The sequence below is a fragment of the Wolffia australiana genome, chromosome 9, assembly GCF_029677425.1.
Source record: "Wolffia australiana isolate 7733 chromosome 9, ASM2967742v1".
NCBI classification, from domain to species: domain Eukaryota; kingdom Viridiplantae; phylum Streptophyta; class Magnoliopsida; order Alismatales; family Araceae; genus Wolffia; species Wolffia australiana.
In genome coordinates, this window is record NC_135843.1 from 13,496,075 (window position 1) to 13,514,135 (window position 18,061).

At 44.3% G+C, this 18,061-nt stretch overlaps 1 protein-coding gene across 3 annotated transcripts; it reads left to right on the plus strand.

Annotated features, from left to right (window-relative positions):
- The first annotated feature begins 474 nt into the window (after positions 1-474).
- On the plus strand, positions 475-18,051 carry CHR4 (chromatin remodeling 4). 3 transcript variants are annotated; one of them, XM_078580433.1, is made up of 12 exons: positions 475-786; positions 1,993-2,215; positions 2,494-2,604; positions 2,715-3,072; positions 3,154-3,317; positions 3,773-3,877; positions 4,171-6,621; positions 7,173-7,330; positions 8,749-8,863; positions 9,282-9,349; positions 9,425-9,983; positions 16,589-18,051. In XM_078580433.1, the coding sequence occupies exons 2-12, from the start codon at positions 2,036-2,038 to the stop codon at positions 17,900-17,902; spliced, it is 5,583 nt and encodes a 1,860-aa protein (XP_078436559.1). In that variant the 5' UTR covers positions 475-786; positions 1,993-2,035; the 3' UTR covers positions 17,903-18,051. The 3 variants fall into 3 exon arrangements, with proteins under 3 accessions (XP_078436559.1, XP_078436560.1, XP_078436561.1); XM_078580434.1 differs by having other exon boundaries at positions 3,154-3,305; XM_078580435.1 differs by having other exon boundaries at positions 2,715-2,895.
- The last annotated feature ends 10 nt before the right edge of the window (positions 18,052-18,061 follow it).

Below are 18,061 nucleotides of genomic sequence, written 5' to 3' on the forward strand. Positions count from 1 at the left end.
AATTCGGATGACGGACGGATTCTCATTTACGTCATCCGTCCCAGACCTCGGTACATAATGAATGTAGAGAGAAAGACGTCCACGTCAATGGTGGGTCCCACACGGGATTGTGCCACGTGGCGGATGAATCCGTCATCCTTGTTATTCCGGATGGTAACGGAAAGGGTGACGGACGGATTCGTTTACCGTCATCCGTCTCCAACCGTCGTTACGTAGAAGACCGGCCCTGGCCATGGCGGCAGCGACTAGCAGAGAGAGCGAGAGAAAGAGCGAGAGAGAGAAAGAGAGAGGCGACGAGCTGAAGAGAAAGAGAGAGAGGCGACGAGCTGAAGAGAAAGAGAGAGAGAGAAAGATAGAGAGAGACAGAGAGAAAAGGAGAGAGAGAGAGAGAGAGACAGAGAGCCGGCGGCGACGAGCAGAAGAGAGAGAGAGGGATAGAGAGAGAGAGAGAGAGACGGCAGCGACCGCGGGGGCGCAGAAGAGGCATAGAGAGAGAGAGGTCGTGGGAGGGCGCCACGTGGCGGAATGGGATTGGAGGAAGAAGCAGGGCTGTCAGTGTCGTCCTACGACTCCGGGGGATCCGTATCGCATGACCCCACTCTCTCTCTATTTAGTCCAACCTCTTTCTCTCTCCTCCCTCTCTCTCTCTCTCTACCCCCGTCTCTCTCGCTCCCCCCTTGCGCGGTGCCCTAGTTCGTCGGCTCCTCTCCAATCCGCCGAGCTCGCGGCCGTCGGTCGGCTGAGAAGATTTTGCCAGCTGATCGGCTTCCACGCCGGTTGAATCGCGTGAGTTTTCATCTAATTCAGTTCATATCCGCTTTCCTCCGATTTCTCACCGTTCGTTTCATCTAATTCTGTTCGTTTCAGCTAATTCTGTCATTTTCCTCCGTGATTTTACGCTTTTCGGTGTGGATTGCGTGTTTGCTTGCCGTTTCAATGCCGTGGCTCGCTTACTAGGGTTTGATGCTCTCGTTCTGTGAAGAACTGCCGTCATTTTGGATGAATTCTTTTTCTTGCGCGTCGCGTGTGGATTCTCCGTTGGAAATTGTGGATAATGTGAGAGTAATTTTGCTCCGTAGACTGATGTATTGGCCTACTTGCAAGACTTTACACTCCTGTCTGTTTGATTTTGAATTGTTCGTAGATGGATCCTTGGTTTTTAAGAATTTTACTATTTTGATGTTGTGTTTGACGGACCAATGTGCAAATATGAATTAATGGAGACGGATCGTCGGTCTATGGCCTTGTGTTTAAGGTCTGGCTAGTGATAAAGGAGTGATTTTAGGGTCCATTTATTGTTGCTCTTTGGGGAACACCGCCAACTCAGGATTCCAGAAACTTTTTTCCGGATGTTTTTGGAGTCTTAAGTATTTAATTTGAGATGTGGAGAAATTTTCTAAACTCGGTAGTCTGCCATTTCTAACACAAATTGAAATACCCTGATGAAATCCCAAAAAAATCACTACTTTGGAGAATGTAAATGCGTTTTTCTTGTTTTCTCATTCGGAGTCGTTGGATTAATGACCAAAATCAAGGATAATGTGTTCCACTGGAATATATGGCTATTTCACTTCCATAGATTTTACACTGGCCTCCGATCACGTATCAGAGAGCGAATATCTAGGCTGTTTGCAATTGACGCCCAGCTCGTACAAAAAGCTGCCTTATTTCACTTGATAATTGAGGTGGGTCTATCGTTAAATTTCTGTTTTTATACGATATTATTACGTTAGTGTCATTTCTGTTTTCCCTTTTTTAGAAAGACTTTTCTTTTCATGCTTTAAAAGGTTTCCACTTCCTTTCAACTGTTCATCTCTCTCTAGTTTTAAGCTTCTTCTTAGATCAACAAGGTCTGTGGGTTGATCCTACCGGGTAAATCAGCTTAAGGAAGCCTGTTTGGTTTGATCTAGACTTTATTGTGATCAACAGTTATATCTTGAAATAAAATTCTAATCTTCGTGCTATCTGTTTCCTCTCTACTGAAATCTGCAGTTCTATGAACATTTAGTTATGAATGGAGGAAATAAGGTGAAAAATGAAGGAAGCTCCTTCGACCTCATCTTCACCACAAAAAAAAATACTCGACGGGAATTGGAAGTTGAAGCGCAAGAGGAAGCAAATTCTATGTCGGCCCGATCTATCCAGCATAAATGGTAGTGCTTCTGTTGGGTCAACCCGAAAGAACTGTTTGGCAAAGGTTAAGGGGAATGATGGGGTGAGTTTGCCAACTATTCTTGCAATTAATTTTTTAGTCAAATGGACTACGATTCTGGCCTTAAGCGACTTTGAAGGAAAATAACGAAGGAACTCTCATGACTTTGATCTGGTTCATCCCATAACTAACTGGATCAACAGGGTCTTTCATGGTTTTAATCGATTTGAAATTAAAAACATTGCTTCCCAGTGCTTTATTTTTATGGTATTTGACGTCTTTCAAGGCAAATATTGAAGGAATTCTCAGGATTTTAATCTAGTTCATCCCTTACCCTAAAGGTCTGGCAGTACCACCAAGAGTGCGAGGAATGTAATCTCGGTGGAAATTTGCTCTATTGCGATAGCTGCCCTCGGACTTATCACCTTGAATGTTTGAAGCCACCGCTCAAGGTTTTTCCTCTTTTAATTCTTTTGGGTCTATAAGTAGATCTTTTAAGTTGACTTCTTTTGAATATCTTTAAATCTCTGCTGCAAAGAATTCTAACTAATGTCATTAATAGCATGCTCCGCCTGGAAAGTGGTGCTGTCAGAGTTGCTGTGGCCAGAAGAATTCTGACAATACTTCAAATCATGTTCATCCTGTTTCAAAGCGGGCAAGGAGTAAAACATCTGTTGATTCCGGGAGAGTTCTAAGGTCTGCCAAGAACCCAAATCCTGGGGACTGCACGGCCACCATCAAGGGTAAATGTGTAACTTTTCGCTCAACTGTAGCACTAGAGAATAAATCTGATTATTCTCAAAGCAATTGCTCGCATGGCACAAAGTTGGATCACTCATCATCTGGTGGAAATAATGATGAAACATCATCAGAGGGATCTGAGTCCATGGGAGTCGAATCTCCAAAAAACTTAGATGCTGGTAACTGTGAAAAACCTATCAAAACAATGTCTGTCATCTCAAAGAACGTTCATTCTGAAAAACCACCTTTCATTTCAACAGATCGGTCAATTCAAAAGGCCAGAAAAAAGAGGCCAAGGCCAGTGAAAGATGCAAAAAATAAGCCTTCTTGCATTGCAGAGACACCTAGAACTCGGAGTAAGCGAGGTTCATCGGCAGCTCCTCGCACTCATTCTTTTGTGAAGAACTCTGAGGTACTGAAAGAAGTATGGCCACGAGACTTATGAATGAAATTCATATATGATCACATCAACTTAAGAATCGCATGTGCTATTTCTTGTTTTTTCTAAGAGAAAATTTATGCTGCGAGGTTATGTTGTTTGACCATAAAATATTGCATTTATTTCAACGTCGTATGTGACTATCCCAATCAGGGAACTTTAGTCCCTCTGATTTAATAGAAGAATTCCTGGGCAAACATATGAATGTAAAAGATGTGTTCCTGGACAACTTTTGCATTCTTTCGTTACAGTTAGTTTTGAGAGATTGCACGTCAAAGAATGACCAGTGAAGAAATTTAATGATTTTCCTCCAAAGGCTAGTGGAGATCTATCACTCATGGCAAATATTTGTGGACGCGTTCTTAAAATGTTTTTCGGTCTAATTTTGGGTCGAAGTAATAGATGTTACCTGATTTTACAATGTCATGTGCTTGAACTAGAGAGTCCTTCAGAGATTATCTAAGCCAGCAATTGTGAGAACGGAGGAAAAAATTGTCGCTGAAAAAGTCCGCGAAGATGATTCTGGCTCTCAAGAAACTCGGCAGGTATGCTCTATTGAAGCAATTTGGCTAACCAATGTAATTTTTCTTCATTGACGATGCATTTGCCTGAAATTTGTATGTATTAATTTATCTTAGTTCTGCAATGCATTTAAAAGAAATAAAATTTTACCAGAAAATTCGGATGCCTTGTTGACATTTCGCTGTTCACTTTTGGAAGTCCGTTGTGGCTTCATAATGAAACCTCTTACATGTTAAGAGGTTTCATTATGAAGTCCGTTGTTTTTCCTTTCTCGCTTTATATTTCACTCCCTTATTTTTTTTTCTTTTCTTCGAAGGTTGATCGCATACTTGGATGCCGTGTCCATAGTACTGAAGGCAGTTTGAGTTTTATTGAGCTGACTAAGCCCTCTTCAAAAATGATGCATGAAAAATTAGGACACGAGGAATGTTTTCATAGTGCAAGTCAGCAAAGTTTGGCCAAAGATATTAATAGTAGTGATGTTTCCCATGAAAAACTTGCGAATGATCATAGCCAAACAGCAGAAGATACAAAATCGGAGAGAAAGTTCACTAATTTTTCTGTTAACGAGGTATCACAGGATAATATCTATCAAGGTTCTGAGGATCACTCAATGGTGAAACAGGGCGGTTCTTTTGGAGTTGCTTATGAGTACTTTGTCAAATGGGTGGGCGTATCAAACATACATAACAGTTGGATTTCTGAGACTGAACTTAAGGTCCTTGCAAAGAGAAAACTGGAGAACTACAGGGCAAAGTACGGCAATGCAGCCATCAATATCTGCGAAGAACAGTGGAGCCAGCCTCAGCGTGTGATTGGGATCCGAGAATTAAAGGATGGAACGAAAGAGGCATTCATTAAGTGGAGAGGACTTCCTTATGACGAATGCACTTGGGAGAGATTTGAAGAGCCCGTTGTTAAGAACTCCTCCCAACTTATAGCAGAATTTTATCAATTCGAAGCCCAGGCTTTGGAAAGAGGAAAGGTCAACCTTGATAAGCTCAAAGGTGGCGACCAAGATTTATCTCCTCTCTTAGAGCAGCCCAAAGAACTCAGAGGCTCATTATTTCCACATCAGTTGGAGGCTTTAAACTGGCTGCGCAGATGCTGGCATAAATCTAAGAACGTTATCCTTGCTGATGAGATGGGCTTAGGAAAAACTGTATCAGCTTGCTCCTTCATGTCATCGCTTTATCAGGAGTTTAAAGCTAAGTTGCCGTGTTTAGTCCTGGTCCCACTGTCCACAATGCCCAACTGGCTAGCTGAATTCTATCTGTGGGCCCCACATCTTAACGTTGTGGAGTATCATGGTGGAGCAAAAGCCAGGCTGGCAATCCGAAGCCATGAGTGGCATCCCTCCGACGCCAACGGTCAAAGATTAAACAGTCTAACCAAGTTCAACGTCTTGTTGACGACCTATGAGATGGTGCTCGCCGACGCGTCTCACCTCCGAAGTGTGTCGTGGGAGGTTCTTGTTGTTGACGAGGGGCATCGTCTTAAGAACTCTGGAAGCAAGCTCTTCAGCCTACTCAACACGCTTTCTTTTCAACACAGAGTGCTTTTGACCGGCACGCCTCTTCAGAACAACATTGGGGAGATGTATAATCTTCTTAACTTTCTGCAGCCATCAACTTTTCCTTCTCTATCTGCGTTTGAAGAGAAATTCAAGGATCTGACTACTGCTGAGAAGGTTGAGGAGCTTAAGAAACTTGTTTCTCCTCACATGCTTCGGCGGCTGAAGAAAGATGCCATGCAGAATATTCCCCCAAAAACAGAACGCATGGCGCCCGTTGAGTTGACTTCTATACAGGCAGAGTATTACAGGGCAATGCTGACTAAGAATTATCAGATTCTTCGTAATATTGGGAAAGGGGTTGCACAACAGTCTATGTTGAATATTGTCATGCAGCTTCGAAAGGTCTGTAATCACCCCTATTTAATCCCCGGGACTGAGCCCGAGGTCGGTTCTGTGGAGTTTCTTCAGGAAATGAGGATCAAGGCTTCAGGGAAGTTGACTTTACTGCATTCCATGCTCAGAATACTGCATAAGGAGGGGCACCGTGTGCTTATATTCTCACAGATGACTAAGCTTCTGGATATTCTAGAAGATTATCTCACTGTAGAATTCGGATCCATGTCGTTTGAAAGGGTGGATGGTTCGGTGTCAGTGGAGGACCGTCAGGCAGCAATCACAAGATTCAATCATGACAAGTCTCGGTTTTTTTTCTTGCTATCAACGCGTTCTTGTGGTCTAGGGATTAATCTGGCCACGGCTGATACTGTGATAATCTATGATTCTGATTTCAATCCCCATGCTGATATTCAAGCGATGAACCGGGCTCATCGGATTGGTCAGTCTAATAGGCTACTAGTTTACCGTCTTGTCGTCCGAGCCAGTGTTGAGGAGCGGATTTTGCAGTTGGCTAAGAAGAAATTAATGCTCGATCAGCTCTTCGTCAATAAATCAGAGACGCAGAAGGAAGTTGAGGATATTCTTCGGTGGGGAACAGAGGAGCTGTTCAGAGAGCCAGATCAGAATGATGTTTGTAGCCCTAGATTGGACGGTGTTGTGGATGGCGAACCAAAGAACAGGAGAAGATCAGGTGGTCTGGGAAATGTCTATCAGGATAGATGTACGGATGTTGGCAACAAGATTGTATGGGATGAGAGCGCGATACTGAAGTTGTTGGATCGTTCTGATCTTCAGGCCGGTGCAACAGAGACAATGGATGGCGAAATGGAGAGCGATATGCTTGGCGCTGTCAAGGTAATTGCACGTTTTCCCTTAAAACTTTTACTTTTAGCCTGGCCTGAGTGATTGGTTCTCTGGATTGCATCTTTAATCTTGCTTTTTTTTCTCTTACCGTAGATCCTCCACTACGTAATGTTTATTGCTATAGTTGATAACCAAAGCTATTTCTGTTCAATTTGCGAACTCAAGTTGCATTGCATGCACTTTGTATTTTTATACTTTTATTATTTTTACACTATTAAACGATTGGTCCTCTGGATTGCATCTTTAATCTTGCTTTTTTTTCCTCTTACCGTAGATCCTCCACTGCGTAATGTTTATTGCTATAGTTGATAACCAAAGCTATTTCTGTTCAATTTGTGAACTCAAGTTGTATTGCATGCACTTTGTATTTTTATACTTTTACCATCTTTACACTATTAAACGAAAAAATAGTGTCATTAAATGAAGCTAGAACCGCAATAATGTTAGAGAGAAGACTATTGCTGTTATGTAGTTTTTTTTTAAGTGTTGTCTGAGGAATTAAGCTTTTGTTCTTAGTTATCACAATGTTATCCTTCTATCAGTCAATGGAATGGAACGATGATCTGACCGAAGAGAAAGGTGTAACTGACACAAGCTTACAAGCAGCATGCAATGACAGTGTGGAAAATTTTGATACAAAGGAAGAGAAACCAATTTCAAATACTGAAGAAAATGAATGGGATCGGCTCTTGCGTCTCAGGTGACACTATTCTCCTTTCTCTCAATCACTCACCGTTATACATCGTGCATGAATTCTATAATTTTTTTTTGGGTTATAGCCTTTTCGTCTCTCTATGGGTAACCATGGCATGTCATTTTCATGTTTTGACCTAGTAACTTATGCTTGCTGTTCAAACTTTTATATCCTCATTAACCTCTCTTCGAAATGCAAGAAGATAAAAGACAGTGCTGAAAATATACTTGCATTTAACCTGTTTCTTTGATCAAGAGTCTGTGGTATGGTCTTTCCAAGGAAGGTATCCTGAATGATGGGGAAGGAGGTCTCTGGCAAGATGGAACATGCCAGGAAGAGTGAGGACTAGGAGGGTTGGAAGAGTGGATGTTGCCAAGACAAAGGATGGCCGATGAAGTGGATGTCACCGATTAGATTGTTGTTACCAAAAGGAGAGATTCACTCCGTACTCAATGTCCTTGCCTCCAACAAGGAGGGCCACATGTTTAAAAGGGGAATGAAAGGACGAAAAGGCCACTAGTGGGCTTACGATTAGTGAGAGGTCACAGAAGTAATGGTCGTCCTAGTGTAGGCTGAAAGATGACTCAGTTGACTTTAACATACTAGTTTTCTTACAAACTTTTCATTGTTGGTGATCATTCAATTTGATTAATGCCTAATAAACAAAAGAACTAAGCACGGCTTATTCAAATTCTGTGTTAAAGTCACTTAATCTATATTTTGAAATTATTTTATTATCACCTTTTCTAAATTTTTTGTGTAGATATCATTTAAATTTATTTGCCTTATCCTAATTAACAGAGAATGATGCTCTGATAGATGACTTTTTTTGATTTGTTGAACTGGTTCAGATGGATATTACAATGACTAAAAACGAACACAACTTGATCTTTTGCTTATTTGCTTTTTATTGCGAGGATAGGCAACTAAAATCTTGGATTTAGCTTCCCCTAAGCATCTCGCTGGCCCTTATTCTCCAGCATCTCCTCCGAAACCTTTCTCATGTGCATATTATTTAGAAAAACGAAAATAATATCTTACTTGTTCACATATTGCAGCTGGTTTAAATACCAGCCAATAAAGTGGGATGGGCCCACTCTTATTAAGTCACTTATCCTCACATGGAAGAATAACTTAAACGATTAAGTCACTTGGGTCCACTTATAGATATATGGCCCACATTCATATAAAGGAAAATAAAAATAAAAAGAAGGGGAAATGAACGTTGGCTAATAGAAAGCTCCTAGAAATTGTTACCATGTTGCAATTCGAGATTTCACTTGTTCAGAATTCATTCATTGTATAATTTGATTGAGAAGTAATGTTGAATATACCATATAGTTGTCCATTTGATTTCTTTGGAAATTATTCTTTTGTCTCCGTAGTTTTTTGGTTTTTAATCTGCTGACATTCCCGGGTTACAGGTGGGAGAGATACCAGAATGAGGAAGAAGCATCTCTTGGCCGTGGAAAACGCCTGAGAAAAGCTGTTTCCTATAAGGAATCTTTTGCTCAAATTGCTGCCGAAGCTTTGAGTGAGGTAGACCATCACTGGACAAAATATTATATTTGAAACTCTTTAAAATAATCTAGCACCGCTATACATAGATATTTTTGGTTTTCCAAATGTTTGATGGGTAGTTAGCAGAGGGAACTTACAGAAGTAGGATATTATCTGTACAATGGATCATATCAAAAACAGAGGAAAGGTCGAGTTCAACTTTTACAGTTGGAATAGAATTTTTGGGGCACGGTGCGTATAAGTTTCTCAAAGTTTTTCCCGGGCTTTGGAGAAGATTCATTCAGGGGAAAATTTACATGCTTCTTCGGATGGGTGGTTTCAATTTATCTAATAATGATCTCAAATGTCATTTATTTGATTATTCCCGCTTTATGAACATTGCAAATCGTGCAAAGCTGTAATTTCAATGCCTCATATGTCAATTAATATATGGCAGAGTGGTAATGAAGAGGATGAGCCAGTACCAGAATATACACCTGCTGGTCGTGCTTTCAAAGCAAAATTGTACGTTCCCCGAGAATTTTCTCTTTCTCATTTACTTTTTTCGCTCAACAGTACCCTTACCGTCTTTCTTGACAGCTCGAAGCTTCGAGCAAGGCAGAAGGAACGAATTGCTCGACGGAATATTCCAGAAACTCTTGATGAGGCTAATGAGATTTCATCGCAATCTGCCCACCATGTTCCAGATAGGGGTGGAACCCCCATTCATGTTAAGCCAGTGGAATCTTCATTAGACAAGATTCCATCCGGTGATTCTCAGCCATATGAAGTTTTTAATGACAGAAGTTCTTCAAACATAGTCAGAATCCAGAAGCCTGAAAGCAGAGAATTGCACAGCTGTAGTACTGACCCATCTTCTCAGGAAAATTTAGGTTTTCCTTTGAGCTCTGGCCAACCAAACTCAGTCACTAAAAGCGATTATAAAAGAGAATCAAAAAGTCGTAACTTTACTTTTCGTGGCTTGCCTGTTCCTAAGTTTGATGAAAGAGGGGAGCCGCCTGAGGTTCAATTTCCACCTTTCAAAGACCAGCCCGCTCTTCTCGGTGCCCCACATTTATTGCCGGATAACTTGTTTTCGGATATTTTCAATCGCCATCTAAAAGGTGCTTTACCTGGGAGCGGCTTCCATTTCAACACAGTATGCTCTTCTTCAAGCTCATTCTATTAAATTGATATTTTTTTTTGAATAACAATTAAATCGATATTTTTATTCACAAATTTCAATTTTGGCTCTTACATAAGATATTCCTCGTGAAATAACACATCAAAATTTTCATCAGTTAATGAGATGAGCAGTTTCTCTACAAACTGATCTTATTTTTAACTCACCCAATTCATTTCTTCTCTGAGAGACAGAGAAGAGATCATTCAGCTTGGGTTTCAACACCTGTATAAATACAGGTTACAATTGTTATCGGGCTTAGCACATTTACGAGAATGCCTTAAAGTTAATCCGCTGGCATGGCGGATTATCATTAAGACGTATTTACAAATACGAGAGCAAGTAGGATTTAATAGATAATGAAGAAGGCTTTCGTACAAAAAATAGACCATGAAGAAGACAGGAAATAGGAGTTTGCCAACAAGTCACTGGTACTGCCTTTGGTTAACAGGATCGTCATGTTCAGCAAGAGAAAGGCAGTGATTGGCTTCTGTCAGCAGTTCCATTCTCTTTATGCCTTGTTTTTAATTCTTTTATTTTTATCTCATTATGTTGTAAAATGAGCCTCATACCATTCTGACTTACATGACCTTTAAGTCATGCACGTGGGCCGAACCCACCTTGTAATCTTTCTGGTTTGAATCAGTGAGAACCCTAATGCATGAGGTAAGAAAGTTTGCTTTCCCTATTTTTCTTACTGGCGGCTAAGTCAACTGTCGCCCAAAGAAGAGGCTGGATGACAGCTTCAATTGGAGTGGGAAGAGGCTGTGCGTCTTCTTTGCCGAGCTCCTGGAGAAGACCAATAATATATTCACACTGTCAGAGAAAGGTACCTGCAATGGAATATTTTATCTCAATGCCCGTAAAATAGTGAATCAGGGCAAGATGCTCAATATCAAACTCGTTAGCCAGGTGTCGAGCCAGTTGAGCCAACAAATGAGAATCATTCCCCGTGATAATAATGTCATCAACATAAACAAGGGTCACCATTCCAGATGGGGAATGGGGATAAAATAGGGTGCAGTTGCTGTTACACTGATTAATCAAGAAGGATCATGGAATGTGCAAAGCATCAAAACCAAGCGCGGGGAGATTCCTTCAAGCTGTACAAAGCCTTCATCAGACGGCACATCAAAGGAGTAGTAGCCTATGAGGGGGAAGTATAGCCGGGGGAAAAAACATGAATCTCCTAATTGAGATCATCGTGATGAAAGGCGTTTTTGACATCGAATTGTTTCAGAGGCCAAACATGGTGAACCACGAGGGGTAAGGTGATAGGCAACTGACAAGGACATATTTGGAAAAGAGGAAAAAACAGAAAACCGCTCACATCGCTCACGCACCATGTCAGCTAACCGCGAGGTGTCAGACGCAGGACGAGACCATGTCAGCTAACAACCTATAAGGAGCAGGGGGGCACTGTAACAAGGGAGGAAGGAAGAAAACTAGAGTTCAGCGGTCGGGAGCTCCAGCGGAAGGTACGAGAAGTGTTGGGAGATCATCTCGCCACCCAGCTAGAGACAGTACCGATCCGGCCTGTCTATCTCTTTCTTTTGTTGCCGTTTATCTCTTGTGAACCTCATCTTTCTCTCTTCGTCAATGTTCATATTGGAACATCTTACTCGTACAGTGGCTTTGGATATATCCTGAGTGATAAAGGATTGCGACTTCTGCGGAGGGGCTGGTTTTCAACATCCTGAGAGACAGATATGGCTCCAAGATAGACTGGGAGAGATGCTGGGCTAGAGTCAGAGGAGAGTCCCCTTTCTGGAGTGGTCTGCGTCAAGCCATACCTCGCATTCTCAAGTTCTTTGAGCCCAGATTGGGAGATGGGGCAATATTTCGCTTTTGGACCGACAATTGGTCCAACCACAGCCCTATGCATTTGAGGTTCCCAAGGCTATTTGCGCTAGCACGGAATCCAGAGGCCACGGTCAGGGATTGTTGGGACGAGGCTTGGGTCCCTATGTTGACAGATGCTTTATCAGAGACACAGTTTGGGGAGCTGATGGAGCTGCAAGAGTCGCTTTTACCTTTCAGACCGATAGCTGATATCATGACGGTTGGATATGGCTGGTGTCGTCCTTCTTGGTGAAAGATGCATATTTGAAAATCCGAGGAACAGCTCGGGACGACGAGATGACCGGTAAGGCCTGCCATATGTTGATGCCGCGCAAAGTCCCCCTTAAAGTGCGGCTCTTCAGCTGGTTGTTGAGGCGTCGAAGGCTTGTCACACGAGTCTATCGACAGAAATGGACCCTTGCGACTCCCATTGGCTGCCCTATGTGTGACAGGGGAGAGGAAAATTGCTCCCACCTGTTCTTCACATGTCAGTTTGCACAGGGCGACGGGGCATCGCAGCAATTACCGGGGGTGGATATCTCCTCAGACGAGGCCTTTTGGGCTTCAGTTTCTGACGGAAGACTTGATTGGGGCGACTTGCTCGCGGTGCTCTGGACGATATGGATACATCGAAACGAGGTAGTGTTTAACGAGAGGTCGGTTTCCATAGAGAATGCCGCTCATGATGTGGAGGCGCTGAAGTCGTTTTGGGGTGGAGGGAGAGGATAGCCTATTTTGAGTTCGATTGTACATTGTTTGTACACAATTTTTATCGTTAATGATAGCAAGTAGGCCACCAGTTCCGGGTGGTCTTCTTTATTGTTCAAAAAAAAAAGTGGCTTTGGATATAGTCGAGTTGTGTTTTTGGACTGCCAGTGTGGGATCTACGCATTTTCAATATAGTTATGCTTCTTACTCGAGGGAGCCATAACATAAAGGGAGGTAGAAAGAGATAGAGAAGGCAGGGATGGGTCAGTGGAAACAAGTGGAAGGGCATAGTTGGGGGACGGGGACATCATAGGAACAGCAGTGGAAGGGTGAGCACAGGGGAAATAGGTGGAGCCCATAAAGCACCAAGAAGAACGGCAAGGAGGAAGAGGATCAGCAGGAGGAAGTAGAGGAGCTGGCCCCATGAGACGAAGGGTCCAGAGAAGGAGAAAGAAGTGGTGGAGTAGGAAGAAGTGTGGGAAGTCGAAGGGAAGCACTTATAGTGTCCGAAGGGGTCGTCAAATGTAACATCTTCAAGTAAAACCAATGAATGGACTGATGATAGCACTTAAAGCCTTTTTGATGAGAGGAATATCCCACAAAAACACGCCAGACCACTTTAGCGTCAAGTTTATTACGATGAGGATAAAGAACAACAAAGCAGTTACAGCTAAATATTCGAGGGGTGAGTATAGTGTGCAAGGAAATAGAGGGTGAGGAACGATTTTGGATGGCCAAGGGAGTAAGATGAGAAAGGACATGAGAGGGAAGACGGTTCTTCAGGTGAATGGCAGTCAGGGCGACCGCACCCCAAAAATGCTTTGGCAGAATTTTTGTTCCGCCAAAAGCTTTTTGTGAAGAAGTAATCTCCAGGCAGTAAAAAAACATGGCGGAATTTTTGTTCTGCTTCACCATTTTGCGGAGGAATTTAGGCACAAGACGTTTCATGAACAATACTGTGTGAGTCTAAGGAGGGAAGGGTGGAACTGAGATAATCGTGGGCATTATTTGGGACATCCTTCGCTTGTTCTTGAGAAAGAAATGCCCGTGTAAAAAGAGTGCAATCATCAATAAATATGGCCGACCAGTGCTCGAGGGGCTGGGGACAGGAGTGGGACCCCTAATATCACTGTGAATATAATACGATCCTCAACCCCCAAGGGTATCTTAGGCATTTTAGCCCACTAGAGGCACTTTAGTCATTTCATGTTTAAGGTAGATTGTCTCACCAGATCTTGGTCCTCCCTGTCTCGGTCCCGTCCCCTTGACCGTCCAACGATCCCCCTATCCCTGTGATCGTCTCACCAGATCTTCAGCTGGCTCGTCCCTGACTGATCCCTACCTCCACTGTTCCACCCCTCTTATCATTCCCGTTCCTACTCTCCTACCCCGGGAACTTCTATGTTGCCTCGCCCTATATTCCCTTCCTGATACAAATCTAGATCAAGGTTCTTATCAGAATAAGAGAGAGAGAGCATTGGAATGTGAAGAAGGATCCAGTGTGGGATAATTAACACGAGTATGTTTCAGCTAAGGACCAAGTTTCACGTATAAAATCTTCCAAAAGTCATCAAAGGAACAAACAAGAAAACAAGTTTAAGAGTAGAGATGAAAAATGGTTCAGTTGACTACGGAGAACCCAAAGGTGGTAATTCGATACTGAGGAATGGCCAGACGCTGCAGCAATAGGGAGAGAGGAATGGTGAAGAATGTATAGATCCCCACACTCCAAAAGCAAAGGCATCTGTCTCGCCCCTTTATCATGATGAAAACATTGGCGGTGGAGAGGTCTTGGCCCAATTTCTTGACGAAATGACAAAGGGAAAGAAGTAGAACGGTGAGGTGTGGAAGGGGAGAATAAATGGAGGCAGCCGACACCAGCAACCTTGAGAAGGTCACCCAATGCAGTAGAAAAATTACAGCTACTGGGCGAAGGAATATATAGGAGGAGAAACAATAAGCATGAGGAGTCATATGACCAGTTGCACCAGAATCGAGGATCCATGACTTTGGCAAAAGCCAAGGGAGTTAGCCTGTGATACGCCTCCCGATCTTGTAATGCTCGAAACCGCAGAAAGACCGAGAAGATCAGAGAGGAACCTCCGGGGATCAACGTTCCAATATTCCCTTGGACCTCCGAGGATCAACGATCAGAGAGGAACCTCCGAGGCATGCCGCCGACTGGTGGGAAAGCCAAAGGGAGTTAGCCTGTGATACGCCTCTCGATCTTGTAATGCTCGAAACCGCAGAAAGACTGAGAAGATCAGAGAGGAACCTCAGAGGATCAACGTTCCAATATTCAAGAACAGAAGGAACGGTCGGAAGGACGAGAAGATAACAAGAACAGAGAACACGAAATAGGGAGTCGACTACGATCTCTCTCCCTCTGGATCGGGACGCTCCCGCAACTTAACTTTCAAGATGCCTTGTCAGCTCCCCTTTGCTGTTATTTAAATCTTTATTATGTTGACTGCCCGTACTCTGTCGACGGGCGACATTTGGTCCTCTGATATGTACGTGTGGTCGAACGGTATCAGCCTTTGACATGGAGCTGATGGTAGTGGTCTGAAGAATGCGATTAAGCCTGTGGCATGGAGCTTGCACGCAGAAGCTGAGGCTGACAGAGAGGCATGCCGCCGACTGACGGGGATATTAATTTCAGAATGCGAAGAGGAAGCTAATCCAGTGAAGGAGCTCTAAGAATCAGAAGATTGTCCAAGTCAGGAATGCTCTCTGATACCATGAAGAAGACTGGATTCTGGAGAATCCAAGACTCCACGAGAGTGGATGTCTAAGCTCTCTCTCTCTCTCTCTCGCTGTCGCTCTGTGTCTCTCTCTCTTTCTACTCTCTCGCTCTGTGTCACTCTCTCCCTCTGTCGCTCTGTGTCACACTCTCTCTCTCTACTATGTCACTCTGTGTCACTCTCTCTCTACTCTGTCGCTCTGTGTCACTCTCTCTCTACTATGACACTCTGTGTTGCTCTCTCTCTCTGCTCTGTTGGTCTGTGTTGCTCTCTCTCTCTAGTATTTTCTCTGTGTTGCTCTCTCTCTATGTTGTTCTGTGTTGCTCTCTCTCTGTACTCTCTCTGTGTCGCTCTCTCCGTACTCTGTGTTGCTCTCTCTCTCCGTACTCTGTGTTGCTCTCTCTCTCTCTACTCTGTGTCACTCTCTCTACTCTGTCGCTCTCTCTCTCTACTCTCTCTCTGAGTTGCTCTTTCTCTACTGTGTCTGTGTCGCTTCCTCACTACTTTCTCTCTGTCGCTGTGTTGCTCTCTCTCTGTGTCGCTCTCTCTCTACTGTGTGTGTCGCGTCCTCCCACTACTTTCTCTCTCTGTCTCTCTGTGTTGCTCTCTCTCTACTCTCTCTCTGTGTCGCTCTCTCTACTGTCTGTGTCGCTTCCTCTCACTACTTTCTCTCTCTGTCGCTGTGTTGCTCTCTCTCTCTACACTCTGTCACTGTGTCGATCTTTCTCACTTCTTTCTAAACTCGCTGTTGCTGTGTTGCACTCGCTCTATCTGCCGCGCTGTGTCACTCGCTCGCTCTCTATTCTCTCTCCATTTTCTCAATGTGTCACTATGTGTGACTCTCTCTCTGCTCTGTCTCTGTCTCTCTCTACCCTCTTTCTTTCTCTCTCTGCACTTGGTGTGTTACGCTCTCTCCTGTATCTCTCTCTCTCTCTCTCTCTCATTCTCATTAAAACTATGAAACCACCCTCTCATTGCCGGCTGTCTTCCTCTGTCGAGATCAAGAAGCAAAAACATGAATTATGGAAAGCGCACTCTTAATGTGGATCTTTTTTGTTTGCGAGTATGATTAAGCTATTGACAACTAACTCCGAGTTTTTTTTCCTTTTTCAAATTTCAATTTCTGATATGGATCTGATTAATAGGTCTCAACATTCCTTAACTTACAAGTTTCATCTCGTTTGCTTTTAGACAGAATCTTCTTCGGTTCCAATTGATAAATCAGTTAAACCTAAGTCTCTTCGTATTTTGTAGTTTTTGCTTTGACCAATGAATCTTACCCCGCAGGGAAAAACTCCCACGCATTGCAAAGACGAAGCTTCTTCATCTTCCACGCTTTTTCCGGAAAAGACTCCGGGATCCGGCGGGTTGGACGAATCTCTGCCCAAGTTCCCATTTCCTAATTTCCTAGGATCCAAGCCACTGTCAGACCTCCCTAGCTTGCCAATAGACATGATCAAGCCAGAGAATCTTCAAGATTCCTCCGCCCTTCCTCCCCTGCCCAGCTTCCACTCTCGTCATCACCAAAGCGGCGGCAACAAGAGCAGCAGACACAAGCATAAGCTCTCCGAGCTGCCCCTTCTTTCCCACCTTCTGCCGCCGTCACCTCCGCTGCCGTTGCTGCCGCTGCCTGAGAACCACAGAAAAGTCCTGGAAAGCATCATGATGCGAACTGGGTCCAGCGGGGCGAGGAAGAGACCGAAGCCGGAGCCCTGGACCGAGGATGAGCTGGATTTGCTCTGGATCGGCGTCCGCCGCCACGGTCGGGGCAATTGGGACGCCATGCTGAGGGACCCCAAGCTTAAGTTCTCGAAGCACCGGTTGCCCGAGGAGTTATCCGCGAGATGGGCCGAGGAGCAGGTCAGGATCATGGACGAGCCGGCAAAGTCAACACCTGCCAGCTCAACGCTTCCGCCTTTGTCCAACGGGATGATGTCCCGGGCCCTCGTTGGCAGCAAATTTGCCACCGGCTTGGGGGTCGACGCGGCGCCGAGATTCCACTCCCACTTGACTGACATCAAGCTGGGCAGCGGCCGGTCCGAGAAACCAGCGCCGGTGCTGCCAAAGAAGGCGGTTGACTCTTCCGCCGCGGGCTCAGATCAGGCGTTGACTTATGGGAAGTCAAACTTACTTCCCCATTGGATGAGGGAGGCGGTCAACCATCCGCCTCCTCAGAGAAAGCCAGAGCTGCCACCGGGAGTTGCCGCCATCACCCAGGCAGTAAGAGCTCTGTACGGAGGGAAGAGGCCGGTGATCCCCCCGTTTACTGTACCAAGTCCGCCGCCGCCGCCGCCGAAGTCTCCAATAAACCCTCCAAATGTCATAAAGAAGCCACTTCCCAGGATCACAGACGGGAGCGCTGCACGCTCTCTGGATCTAAATCTGACCGGCCTGCTGGAACCGCCACCGCACCGCAAAGAGGACGAGACGAAGGAGACGCAACAGTCAAGCAGGCCGTTGCCTTCGGACGTGAAGGGGGGTAAAGAGAGGGACAGGGAAACGGAGGACGACGGTGAGGAAGGAAGGGAGGTTGGAGGAGAGAGCGAGTCTCCTGCCAAGGTTGTAATGTTGAAGGATGACCGAGGGGAAGAGAATTTTTGAACCTCTGCTGTCTGTATTTCTTCTTGGATTTGTAGCTCTGCCTTGCCATTTTTGTAGGCATGGCCATTCCCCTTTTTCCTTCTCTCTTTCTCTCTCTCTCTCCCACACATTGTAAAGTCACCACAATAGAAAATTGTACTCCCATCCAAGAGCTCCTGT